The sequence below is a fragment of the Microchirus variegatus genome (genome assembly GCF_963457635.1).
Source record: "Microchirus variegatus genome assembly, chromosome: 8".
NCBI classification, from domain to species: domain Eukaryota; kingdom Metazoa; phylum Chordata; class Actinopteri; order Pleuronectiformes; family Soleidae; genus Microchirus; species Microchirus variegatus.
In genome coordinates, this window is record NC_139809.1 from 31,351,874 (window position 1) to 31,364,162 (window position 12,289).

At 36.7% G+C, this 12,289-nt stretch overlaps 1 protein-coding gene across 2 annotated transcripts; it reads left to right on the forward strand.

The window, feature by feature from the left end:
* Positions 1-3,393: 3,393 nt before the first annotated feature.
* Positions 3,394-11,704, forward strand: chmp1a (charged multivesicular body protein 1A; the record flags this gene model as incomplete). 2 transcript variants are annotated; one of them, XM_083893839.1, is made up of 7 exons in its annotated part: positions 3,394-3,525; positions 5,110-5,129; positions 6,315-6,392; positions 6,491-6,637; positions 6,712-6,840; positions 8,748-8,941; positions 10,374-11,704. In XM_083893839.1, exons 1-7 carry the CDS (start codon positions 3,519-3,521, stop codon positions 10,393-10,395), a joined length of 597 nt encoding a protein of 198 aa, XP_083749965.1. In that variant the 5' UTR covers positions 3,394-3,518. The 2 variants fall into 2 exon arrangements, with proteins under 2 accessions (XP_083749965.1, XP_083749966.1); XM_083893840.1 differs by lacking the exon at positions 10,374-11,704 and having other exon boundaries at positions 8,748-8,945.
* Between the last annotated feature and the right edge of the window lie 585 nt (positions 11,705-12,289).

Genomic DNA, 12,289 nt, shown 5'->3' on the forward strand with positions numbered 1-12,289 from the left:
ATTACTTGCCAATAAGATTTGTAATAGATATCTGTCTTGTTTATTTATCTCAGTTGGTATGTTTCCCAAATATACAACACCGAAACTGGGACCAAGCTGCAAATTGAATATTGAATTAATTGCTGCTATAATGTTTTCCCAATAAGAAGAAATTGTGGGACATTCCCAGAATATGTGAAAATGACCAGCAGCCACATTATCACATTCTCTCCAACATCGTCCTTGAGCTGGATTATTGGTCTGTAAACTTTTGATTCTGGGAGTTGTAAAGAATCTTAGGGTATTTTTCCAAACGAATTCCCTCCACAGATCTGAACTAGAAGTAGTGGACATTGTCTTGCAAATATTCAGCCAATCATCTTCAGATATCTGTATGTTAGCGTCTTTTTCCCACCTCGATTTAATATACATTGTGGAGAAACCCCTGTCCTTCTGTAAAGCTGAATAAATCCTAGAGATCAGTTTTCCGCTCACATTTCCTTTATAGGCTTTAGCAAATATTTCTATCAGGTTCATTCCTTCTTCCCCAATTGTTTTGATGTTTTTATTAAAATAATTTCTCAATTGAAAATATCTGAAGAGATTCTGTTTCTCCAAATTGTGTTTTTTCTTGAGATAATCAAAAGAAACCAAGACAGTACTAGTAGAAACTGTACAATAAGAGGTAATACCTAGGTTTGTCCAATGTGTAAACCTGCCGTCCAGTTTGGCTGGTGTGAATTCTGTATCGAATGCTACCCAGCGTAATAGTCGCGCATTTCTTTCAAATTTAGGGTCTTTAAGAATTTTGTACCATATATTTAAAGGGTTTATAATCAAATTAATTAGTTTATCTGTCGATAAGTATTTTTTCAAGAGATTTTTATCTCCCAGCAAAGAGGGGAGAGGTTCACATATAAAATTTTGTTCCAACTCTTTCCATTTTGCATCACATTCCGGATCACACCAACCAACCAAGAAGCGTAACTGTGCCGCTCTGTAATAATCCTCCAAACAGGGTAGAGCCCTACCACCTTTATCTTTTGGCAACTGAAGTGTCTGAAATCTAATCCGCGGTCTTCGTTTTGCCCAAATAAAAGTAGATATCATCCTATTCCATGCATCAAATTGCTTTGGTGGTATTTCAATTGGCAACGACTGGAAGAGATACAAGAGGCGGGGCAACACGTTCATCTTAACAATGTCTATCCGGTTGTACATGTTTGTCGGTAGTAAGGACCAGCGATTTAGGTCTGTCTTAATGTCAGCTGTTATAGAGGTATAGTTGTGGTCATATATGGTAGTTAAGTCCTTTGGTATTTGTACTCCGAGGTATTTCATAATATTATTTGTCAGTTTAAATCTACATGTTGTATAAATGTCTTTGTGTGGTCTCAGATTATACGTTAGAGTTTGGGTTTTATTTACATTTAGTTTATAGCCAGAGTATGAGCCAAATTCTTCAAGTCGACATAACAGTTTGGGGAGACTTACTTTGGGGTTGCTAAGGGTCACAAGAACATCATCTGCATATAGGCAAATTTTATATTGTGTGTTTCCAATCAGCACACCAGTTATGTCCTTATCCTCTCTTATCATCTGAGCCAGTGGCTCAATAAAAAGAGCAAAAAGTGTAGGACTAAGGGGGCACCCCTGACGACAACCCCTCTCAAGAAGTATTGTATTAGACAATGACCCGTTCATTTTTATTCTGGCTGTGGGGGAACAGTATAGGGAGTTCAAACATCCAATTACCTGATCATTGAAGCCGAAACGTTTGAGAACCAGATACAAATATTTCCAACGGACGGAGTCAAAGGCCTTTTCGGCATCAAGGCTAATGGCTATAGATTCCCTGTCACTACTTCTCATCCGATTAATGAGGTGGAGAGCTCGTCGCACGTTGTCTTGGGTTTGTCTGTGCTTCACAAAGCCAGTCTGATCTGGGTCTATCAGGTCTGGGACAATGTCCTCCATCCTTTTTGCGAGTATTGATGCATATAATCTGTAATCCATGTTTAGCACTGATATAGGTCTGTACGAGCTACATTGTGTCTTGTCTTTACCTGGTTTTGGGATCACTGAAATTACAGCTTGCCTCCAGGAAGGCGGTGTCTCCCCACCCCTGAGGACATAATTAAAGCATTTTTTAAGTTCAATCTTGATATGGCTTTATTAATTTCTACATCCGTAATGTTTTGGGTCATTAATTTATTCTGCTCCGTTCCCACCGATGGTAAATCTAAAGATGATAAATACTCTGATACAACTACTGATTCCGCTGCCTGGGGTTGTGAGTATAAGTTCTTATAATAAGTTTCAAATGCGTTTTGAATATCCTCCAATTCGTGACACATTCTATCAGTCTGTGAGTCTTTAATTTTGTGAATAAATCTTTCTGCCAATTGTTTGCGTATCCTCCACACAAGCAGTTTTTTAGATTTAGGGCCATTTTCGTAGAATGTTTGTTTCATAAATTTAAGGTTTTTTTCTATTTGATTTTCATATATGTTGTTCAAAGTTTGTTTGATTTCTCTGATTTGGTTAAGAACATCATTATCGTTATACGTCATATGTCTGGTTTCCAGGGATTTTAATTTTGCAGTCAGATCATTAATTTGTTTTTTCTTTTTCTTTCTTCCTACGTACTGAACCACATTATTAGTTTGCCTCTGACAACAGACTTAGCTGCATCCCATAGTGTACTGGGAGACACCATCTCATTATCATTAAACAACATATACTCTTCAAATTCTTTCTCTGCATATTCTCGGCACTGGGAGTTATTTATTTATTTTTTAACAATCAAATTATTAAAAAAATATATATTTTTATGTGTTTTTTAAGACTGGAGTCAAAATGACAATAAAGATTCTTGATTTTTTTTAATTCTAACAAAGGATTTTCTTATCTTTATTTTATTTTAAAATGCAGTGACGTTTCCATCATTTACAGATCGGTGTTTTTCTGTGGTTTTTAATTAATTAAATGTATTTATTTATGTTTTTATTTAAAAAATAATATACATAATACTTAGGTTATTTATTTAATTAATTTATGTATTTATTAGTGTTTTTAATTTAAAAAATAATATAAATAATAATTAAAGCGTATTTATTTATTTAATTAATGAATTAATGAATTAATATATGTATTTATTTATTTATTAATGGTTTTTATAATATACATAACGTTTAATTCAAGTTTAATTAATAAGTTTAACCCAATGATTTATTAAAACGTATGTTTGTCATTTTAGTTTGTTCCTTACTTTAATAAAAAACAAAGGAACAAAGGACGGACCTCACACTAAGAATGACGTGTAGGGGGCAGCAACGCGCCTCTGTCTCGTCTCACACGCGGTTAACTACAACAGAAGAAGAAGAAGAAGAAGACGTCACGTGACTCCCTCCCCAAACCAGGAAGTGCTGTGTCCCACGATCTGATCAAAACAAATCCAAGTGTCAAAAACGTTTAACCCACGGAATCATTCGCTGTCCTCGCCTTGAAGTCTCACCTGAAGTCTCACTCGTCCTGAAATGGAGGGTAAGTTGTCCTCCAACTTCCGGCTCCGCCATCTTGTCACAGTTTGTCCTCGTGCCGTGAAAACAAAAACAGTTTAGCCGACATGTTAGCCTGTTAGCTCGGGAGTGTCCACGCACGGAATTTACACTTTTAGCAAACATTCAGACTTTTTAGACGTTCAAACTCGCTGCCGCTCAACACGTTTGTTTCCCCTTGACGTTCATGTCAGCGTCGTTATTACGGCTAACGTTTTAATTAATTTACGCGACATTTATTACCGATATATGTGACGTCACAGTGACTGGTCAAAACTACACTTACAGATATCCCTAATTCAGTTTTTACTCGTCAGCATGACGTCACATAATCTGTAAATCAGTTTTTAATATTCAAAATGACGTCACATAATCTGTAATTCAGTTTTTAATATTCAAAATGACGTCACATAATCTGTAAATTAGTTTTTAATATTCAAAATGACGTCACCTAATCATAATTCAGTTTTTACTTGTCAAAATGACGTCACATAATCTGTAATTCAGTTTTTAATATTCAAAATGACGTCACATAATCTGTAATTAATTTTTTATTTGTCAAAATGACGTCACATAATCTGTAATTCAGTTATTAATATTCAAAATGACGTCACATAATCTGTAATTCAGTTTTTAATATTCAAAATGATGTCACATAATCCGGAATTCAGTTTTTAATATTCAAAATGACGTCACATAAATAATCCGTAATTCAGTTTTTAATATTCAAAATGACGTCACATAATCTGTAATTCAGTTTTTATTCGTCAAAATGACGTCACATAATCTGTAATTCAGTTTTTAATATTCAAAATCATGTCACATAATCTGTAATTCAGTTTTTAATATTCAAAATGAAGTCACATAATCCGTAATTCAGTTTTTAATATATAAAAAATGACGTCACATAATCTGTAATTCAGTTTTTAATATTCAAAATGACGTCACATAATCGATAATTCAGTTTTTAATATTCAAAATGAAGTCACATAATCTGTAATTCAGTTTTTAATATATAAAAAATGACGTCACATAATCTGTAATTCAGTTATTAATATTCAAAATGACGTCACATAATCTGTAATTCAGTTTTTATTATTCAAAATGACGTCACATAATCTGTAATTCAGTTTTTAATATTCAAAATGACGTCACATAATCTGTAATTCAGTTTTTAATATTCAAAATGACGTCACATAATCGATCATTCAGTTTTTAATATTCAAAATGAAGTCACATAATCTGTAATTCAGTTTTTAATATATAAAAAATGACGTCACATAATCTGTAATTCAGTTATTAATATTCAAAATGACGTCACATAATCTGTAATTCAGTTTTTAATATTCAAAATGACGTCACATAATCTGTAATTCAGTTATTACTCGTCATTTGACGTCACAGACATCCATAATCCCAGGCTCACACTGGGATTAGATTCACGCTAAATAAACGTATATTATTGTTGTTGTCGTTGAATCATCAGGCCCCAAAAGCTTCTGTGGATTTTCTCAGTTTGTCGCGACCTTTAACCCCGTAATCCTAATCCTGTGTCTCGCTTCCTCCACAGAGACATTATTCCAGCTGAAGGTACGAGAGAAACTAACCTTATACACTTTATAACAGCTCTATATATATGGATATGACATCTTTATCTTTTTACATATATATATATATGTGTGTGTGTGTGTGTGTCGATATTTTCAGGCAACACTTTTTAAGAAGCAAACGTCACTTTATGCAAAAACAAAAACGAACCACAAAATCAAAAGTACACACATTTTGGGGAAAACGTCTTTAATTCTAAGCCTAATTATTTGTGTTATAGCAGAATTTGGTCGTATTCAAAGTGATAAACGTGTAAATGTAAAGAATGTAAAGAAATAAAGCAGGTTTTATCTGCAATTAAAGTGTATTTTAAGATCGTGTGATGCAGGTCATAAACAGTAGGTTATTTACAGTGTATTAACAGTGTATTTTAGTCTGTACTTACAGTTATTTATAGTGTATTTTACAGTGTAATTTACAGTATATTTGCAGTGTATTTTCATTGCATTAACTGTATAGTTTACAGTGTATTTGCAGTATATTTACAGTTTATTTTACAGTATATGTACAGTGTATTTTCATTCTATTTACAGTATATTTACATTATATTTTTAAGTATATTTACAGTTTATTGTACAGTGTATTTACATTCTATTTACATTGTATTTTACAGTTTATTTTACAGAATATGTACAGTGTATTTACAGTGTATTTTCATTCTATTTACAGTGTATTTAGACCGATTTACATTGTATTCTACAGTATATTCACAATGTATTTTCCATTCTATTTAGAGTGTATTTACATTGTATTCTACAGTATATTTACAATATATTCAGTGTATTTACAGTATATTTACAGTGTATTTACAGTATATTTACAGTTTATTTTACAGTTTATTTTACAGTAAATTTACTGTGTATTTACAGTATATTTTGCAGTATGTTTACAGTGTACAGTTTATTTACAGTATATTTAACACTATATTTACAGTGTATTTACAGTATATTTACAGTATTTTTACAGTATATTTACAGTGTATTGTCACGCTCAAACTTTTCATGAGTCCAGAGAAACAAACCTGTGTGATGCTTCATATCCACATACATCTCCTTGTCGTGTTTATAATAATAATACTAATAATAATATTACTAATATTAATGAATTATGTTATGTTTGTTATCTGCGTATCTTTGTCTCTTTCTGGCTTTTCTTTCGTATCCACAGTTCTCTGCCAAGCAGCTCGAGCGTCTGGCCAAAAAGGCAGAGAAGGACTCTGAAAAAGAGCAGGCCAAAGTCAAGAAGGTCAGCAAACGTACAAACTAAAGTTCCTCGACTGCTCAACGGTATGATTTTAGCCAGCAGGGGGCAGCAGTGTGAGACCATTCACTCTTTTTGTCCAGGCGCTGCAGCAGAAGAATGTGGACTGTGCCAGAGTCTACGCAGAGAACGCCATCCGCAAGAAGAACGAAGGTCTCAACTGGCTGCGTATGGCGTCGCGACTGGACGCCGTGGCCTCCAAGGTCCAGACGGCCGTCACCATGAAGGGAGTGAGTACCACCGTGTTCAGTGGACCCCACCATGAGATTACACTAGTACGGCCCTTAAATTGTCTCTGCTGCAGGTGACCAAGAGCATGGGTCAGGTGACCAAGGCCCTGGACAAAGCTCTGAACTCCATGGACCTTCAGAAGGTCTCAGCCGTCATGGATAAGTTTGAGACTCAAGTGCAGAACCTGGACGTCCACACCTCGGTGAGTCGCTGCTCCGCTCTGTTTCAAGTTTACTCTGTTATTATTATTATCATTATTATTATTATTATTATCATCATTATTATTATCATTATTATTATCATTATTATTATTATCATTATTATTATTATCATTATTATTATTATTATTATTATCATTGTCGTCATTATTATTATCATTATTATTATTATTATCATTGTCATTATTATTATTATTATTATCATCATTATTATTATCATTATTATTATTATCATCATTATTATTATCATTATTATTATGATCATTATTATTATTATTATTATTATCATTGTCGTCATTATTATTATCATTATTATTATTATTATTATCATTGTCATCATTATTATTATCATTATTATTATTATTATTATTATCATCATTATTGTCATTATTATTATTATTATTATTATCATTATTATTATTATCATTATTATCATTATTATTATTATTATCATTATCATTATTATCATCATTATTATCATCATTATCATCATTATTATCATCATTATTATTATTATCATTATTATCATTATTATCATTATTATTATCATTATTATTATCATCATCATTATTATTATCATTATCATCATTAATATTATCATCATTAATGTTATTATCATTATTATTATCATTATTATTATCATCATCATTATTATTATCATCATTAATATTATCATCATTAATATTATTATCATTATTATTATCATTATTATTATTATTATCATCATTATCATCATCATTATTATTATCATTATTATCATTATCATCATTATCATCATTATTATCATTATTAATATAATTTTTATTATCATTATCATTTTTATTATTATTTTTATTATTATTATCATTATCATCATCATCATTATTATTATTATCATTATCATTATCATTATTATCATTATCATTATTATCATCATTATTATTATTATCATTATCATTATTAGTATCATTATCATTATTATTATCATTATCAGTCCTGGCCCACATTTCTGACCAAAAAAAATCCTGCTAATAATGCTGCTAACATATATCTCAGGGATCCCACAGGTCCTTGAAATCCTTGAAAGTTGGTAAATTTTTAAAGAAAATCCAAGTCCTTGAAGGTTTTTTTTTCTCATGGGTCCTTGAAGTCCTTGAAATATTGTAAAAAAATAAATAAAAAAACAGAGCCCTTGAACATCTTTCCCTCATGGGTCCTTGAAAGCCCTTGAATGTTTTTTTTCTCGTGGGTCCTTGAAATCCTTAAAAATTTGTGAGTTTGAAAGAAAAGAAAAAATCCAAGCCCTTGAACATTTTTCTCGTGGGTCCTTGAAATCCTCGCAAGTTTGTGAATTTTGAGGAAAATGTCAAGGTCCTTGAAAGTTATTGAAAATGGCCCTGAATAGACACGAGTCCTTGAAAGTGCTTGGATTTTGTGCAGTAAAGAAGTTTGTCTCTGTCTCCTCTGTCTCTTCTGTCTCTTATGTCTCTTATGTCTCCTCTGTCTCTGTCTCTGTCTCTTCTGTCTCTTCTGTCTCTGTCTCTTCTGTCTCTTCTGTCTCTTATGTCTCTTATGTCTCTTATGTCTCCTCTGTCTCTGTCTCTGTCTCTGTCTCTGTCTCTTCTGTCTCTTATGTCTCTTCTGTCTCTGTCTCTTCTGTCTCTTATGTCTCTTATGTCTCTTATGTCTCTTATGTCTCTGTCTCTTCTGTCTCTGTCTCTGTCTCTGTCTCTTCTGTCTCTTCTGTCTCTTCTGTCTCTTCTGTCTCTTCTGTCTCTGTCTCTGTCTCTTCTGTCTCTTCTGTCTCTTTCTCTTCTGTCTCTGTCTCTTCTCTCTCTTCTGTCTCTGTCTCTTCTGTCTCTGTCTCTTCTGTCTCTTCTGTCTCTGTCTCTTCTGTCTCCGTCCTCTCCAGGTGATGGAGGACTCCATGAGCTCAGCCATGACCCTGACGACGCCTCAGGAGCAGGTGGACGACCTGATCCAGCAGATCGCAGAGCAGAACGGCCTGGAGGTGATGGACCAGCTCAGTGAGCTGCCGGCTGGAACGTCGTCACTGGGACCAGAGAGTTCACGCAGTCAGGAGAAGGAGGACCAGCTGTCCAGAAGGTAAAGCTGAAGCTTCTTCTGCTTCAGCTTCTTCTGCTTCAGCTTCTTCTTCAGCTTCAGCATCTTCTGCTTCAGCTTCAGCTTCTGCTTCAGCTTCAGCTTCAGCTTCTGCTTCAGCTTCTACTTCAGCATCAGCTTCAGCTTCTGCTTCAGCTTCAGCTTCTTCTGCTTCAGTTTCAGCTTCAGCTTCTGCTTCAGCTTCTGTTTCAGCTTCTGTTTCAGCTTCAGCTTCTTCTGCTTCAGCTTCTTCTTCAGCTTCAGCATCTTCTGCTTCAGCTTCAGCTTCTGCTTCAGCTTCTACTTCAGCCTCTGCATCAGCTTCAGCTTCTGCTTCTGCTTCAGCTTCTTCTGCTTCAGTTTCAGCTTCAGCTTCTGCTTCTGCTTCAGCTTCTTCTGCTTCAGTTTCAGCTTCTGCTTCTGCTTCTGCTTCTGCTTCAGCTTCTTCTGCTTCAGCTTCAGCTTCTTCTTCAGCTTCAGCTTCTTCTGCTTCAGCTTCAGCTTCTTCTGCTTCAGCTTCTTCTTCAGCTTCAGCATCAGCTTCTGCTTCAGCTTCTGTTTCAGCTTCTGCTTCAGCTTCTGTTTCAGCTTCTGCTTCAGCTTCTGCTTCAGCTTCTGTTTCAGCTTCTGCTTCTGCTTCAGCTTCTACTTCAGCCTCTGCATCAGCTTCAGCTTCTGCTTCTGCGTCAGCTTCTTCTGCTTCAGTTTCAGCTTCAGCTTCTGCTTCAGCTTCTGTTTCAGCTTCTGTTTCAGCTTCAGCTTCTTCTGCTTCAGCTTCAGCTTCTTCTTCAGCTTCAGCTTCTGCTTCAGCTTCAGCTTCTGTTTCAGCTTCTGCTTCTGCTTCAGCTTCTGCTTCAGCTTCTGTTTCAGCTTCTGCTTCTGCTTCAGCTTCTACTTCAGCCTCTGCATCAGCTTCAGCTTCTGCTTCTGCGTCAGCTTCTTCTGCTTCAGTTTCAGCTTCAGCTTCTGCTTCAGCTTCTGTTTCAGCTTCAGCTTCTTCTGCTTCAGCTTCAGCTTCGTCTTCAGCTTCAGCTTCTGCTTCAGCTTCAGCTTCTTCAGCTTCTGCTTCAGCTTCAGCTTCTTCTGCTTCAGCTTCAGCTTCAGCTTCAGGTCGAGGTCACGACTCGTACGTACGTCTGTATTCAGAGTCCAGAGCACGAGGAAACAGGAAGTGAGATTACACTCAAAGATCCCTGTGATCACCATCCTCGGCTCCTTGAAATCCTTGAAAGTTTTGACATTTTTAAAGAAAATCCAAGCCCTTTTAATTTTTTTTTCCTCACAGGTCCTTGAAATCCTTGACAATTTGTGGATTTGAAAAAAAAATCCAAGCCCTTGAAAGTTGTGTTTTTTTCTCATGGGTCCTTGAAATCCTTGAAATGTTGTTAAAAAAGTCCTTGAGCGTTTTTCTCATCTCTTTCTCCTCTTCCTTCAGGTTGGCTGCTCTAAGGCACTGAGGCAGCGACGGAATCACACACAGTTGACCATGGGAGTGTGCGCGTGTGTGTGTGTGTGTGGACTTCATGAGGTTATTGATTACTCTATAAATACACACACACACACACACACACACAGGGCTACAAATACAACCTGAGAAGACTCTTCCTCTGGACTCTTCTCTTCTTATCTCACATCGGTCTGTCTCCCCCTGGTGGCCGTCCTGTCGTCGCCGACGGGATTTGGCGAGCGTCCAATCACAGACGAGCTTCAGCGGCGCGTCAGCTTCTCAGTACGGTGATTCCTGAGCGAATAACTGCCACATTTGGAAAGTCAAAGTTAAGAGAAATAAAATCTAAATAAATTGTTAAATGTCGCGGCGCTCTGGATTTTTGTTTGTTTGTCGTGACGCTCCAGAAGTTTGTTTGTCGCGGCGCTCCGGACATTTGTTTGTTTGTTTGTTTGTCGCGACGCTTTGGACGTTTGTTTGTTTGTTTGTCGCGACGCTCTGGACGTTTGTTTGTTTGTCGCGACGCTCTGGACATTTGTTTGTTTGTTTGTTTGTTTGTCGCGACGCTCTGGACGTTTGTTTGTTTGTCGCAATGCTCTGGACGTTTGTTTGTTTGTCGCGACGCTCTGGACATTTGTTTGTTTGTTTGTTTGTTTGTTTGTCGCGACGCTCTGGACTTTGTATGTTTGTCTCGACGCTCTGGACGTTTGTTTGTTTGTTGCGACGCTCTGGACATTTGTTTGTTTGTTTGTCGCGACGCTCTGGACGTTGGTTTGTGTGTCGTGACGCTCTGGACGTTTGTTTGTGTGTCGCGACGCTCTGGACGTTTGTGTGTTGCGACGCTCCAGACGTTTGTTTGTGAGTCGCGACGCTCTGGACGTTTGTTTGTTAGTCGCGAGGCTTTGGATGTTTGTTTGTTTGTTTGTCACTCGCAACGCTCTGGACGTTTGTTTGTCGTGACGCTCTGGACGTTTGTTTGTCGCAACGATCTGGACGTTTGTTTGTTTGTCGCTCGCAACGCTCTGGACATTTGTTTGTTTGTCGCTCGCAACGCTCTGGACGTTTGTTTGTTTGTCGCTCGCAACGCTCTGGATGTTTGTTTGTCGCGACGCTCTGGACGTTTGTCGCTCGTGCCGCTCAGGACGTTTTTTTGTTGGGACGCTCTGGACGTTGGTTTGTTTGTCGTGACGCTCTGGACGTTTGTTTGTGTATCGCGATGCTTTGGTGCGACCACGCGACGCTCTGGATGTTTGTTAGTCGCGTCGATCTGGACGTTTGAATTACGCTACTGAGAAGCTGACGTCACAGTCGGCCTGAATATCATGATGTCATACGAGGGTTAATTCACTCTCTCATTGTACACCCCTCCCCCTTCACTCCTGACTCCTCCCCCATCACACCTGACTCCTCCTCCATCACTCCTGACTCCTCCCCTCTGTAGCTAAACCAAACCAAAAAAAAAACACTTTATATACAAACTGCACAGTGACGACGCCGTAGATACGCATCACTGTTGCTACGGTTACGCTTTAGGTCTTTAAAACAGGATGAAAAAAAAGAACAAAAAGTTTTTTGAATCAAAAACTTGCTGTTTTGGTAACCAAGCAACCAAACACAGAGAGGACAATCTACTTCCTGTTTACACCTGAACATGTGTCAACACGCTGGAGGAGGAGGAGGAGGAGGAGGAGGAGGAGGAGGAGCATACATGACTTTTTGTTTCAGGGTTTTAAAGTTTTGACATTTGTGTGTTTGACATGATCCGCTAACACGACGCTAACATGATCCCGCGCCGCGTCTCTTCCATCATCTTCCTTTTGTTTTTCAAAATAAGAAACATGATTTATTTTTTAAAAATTTTTTTTTTTTTTTTTTTTGCTTTAAATGCCTTATTTTGGGATGCA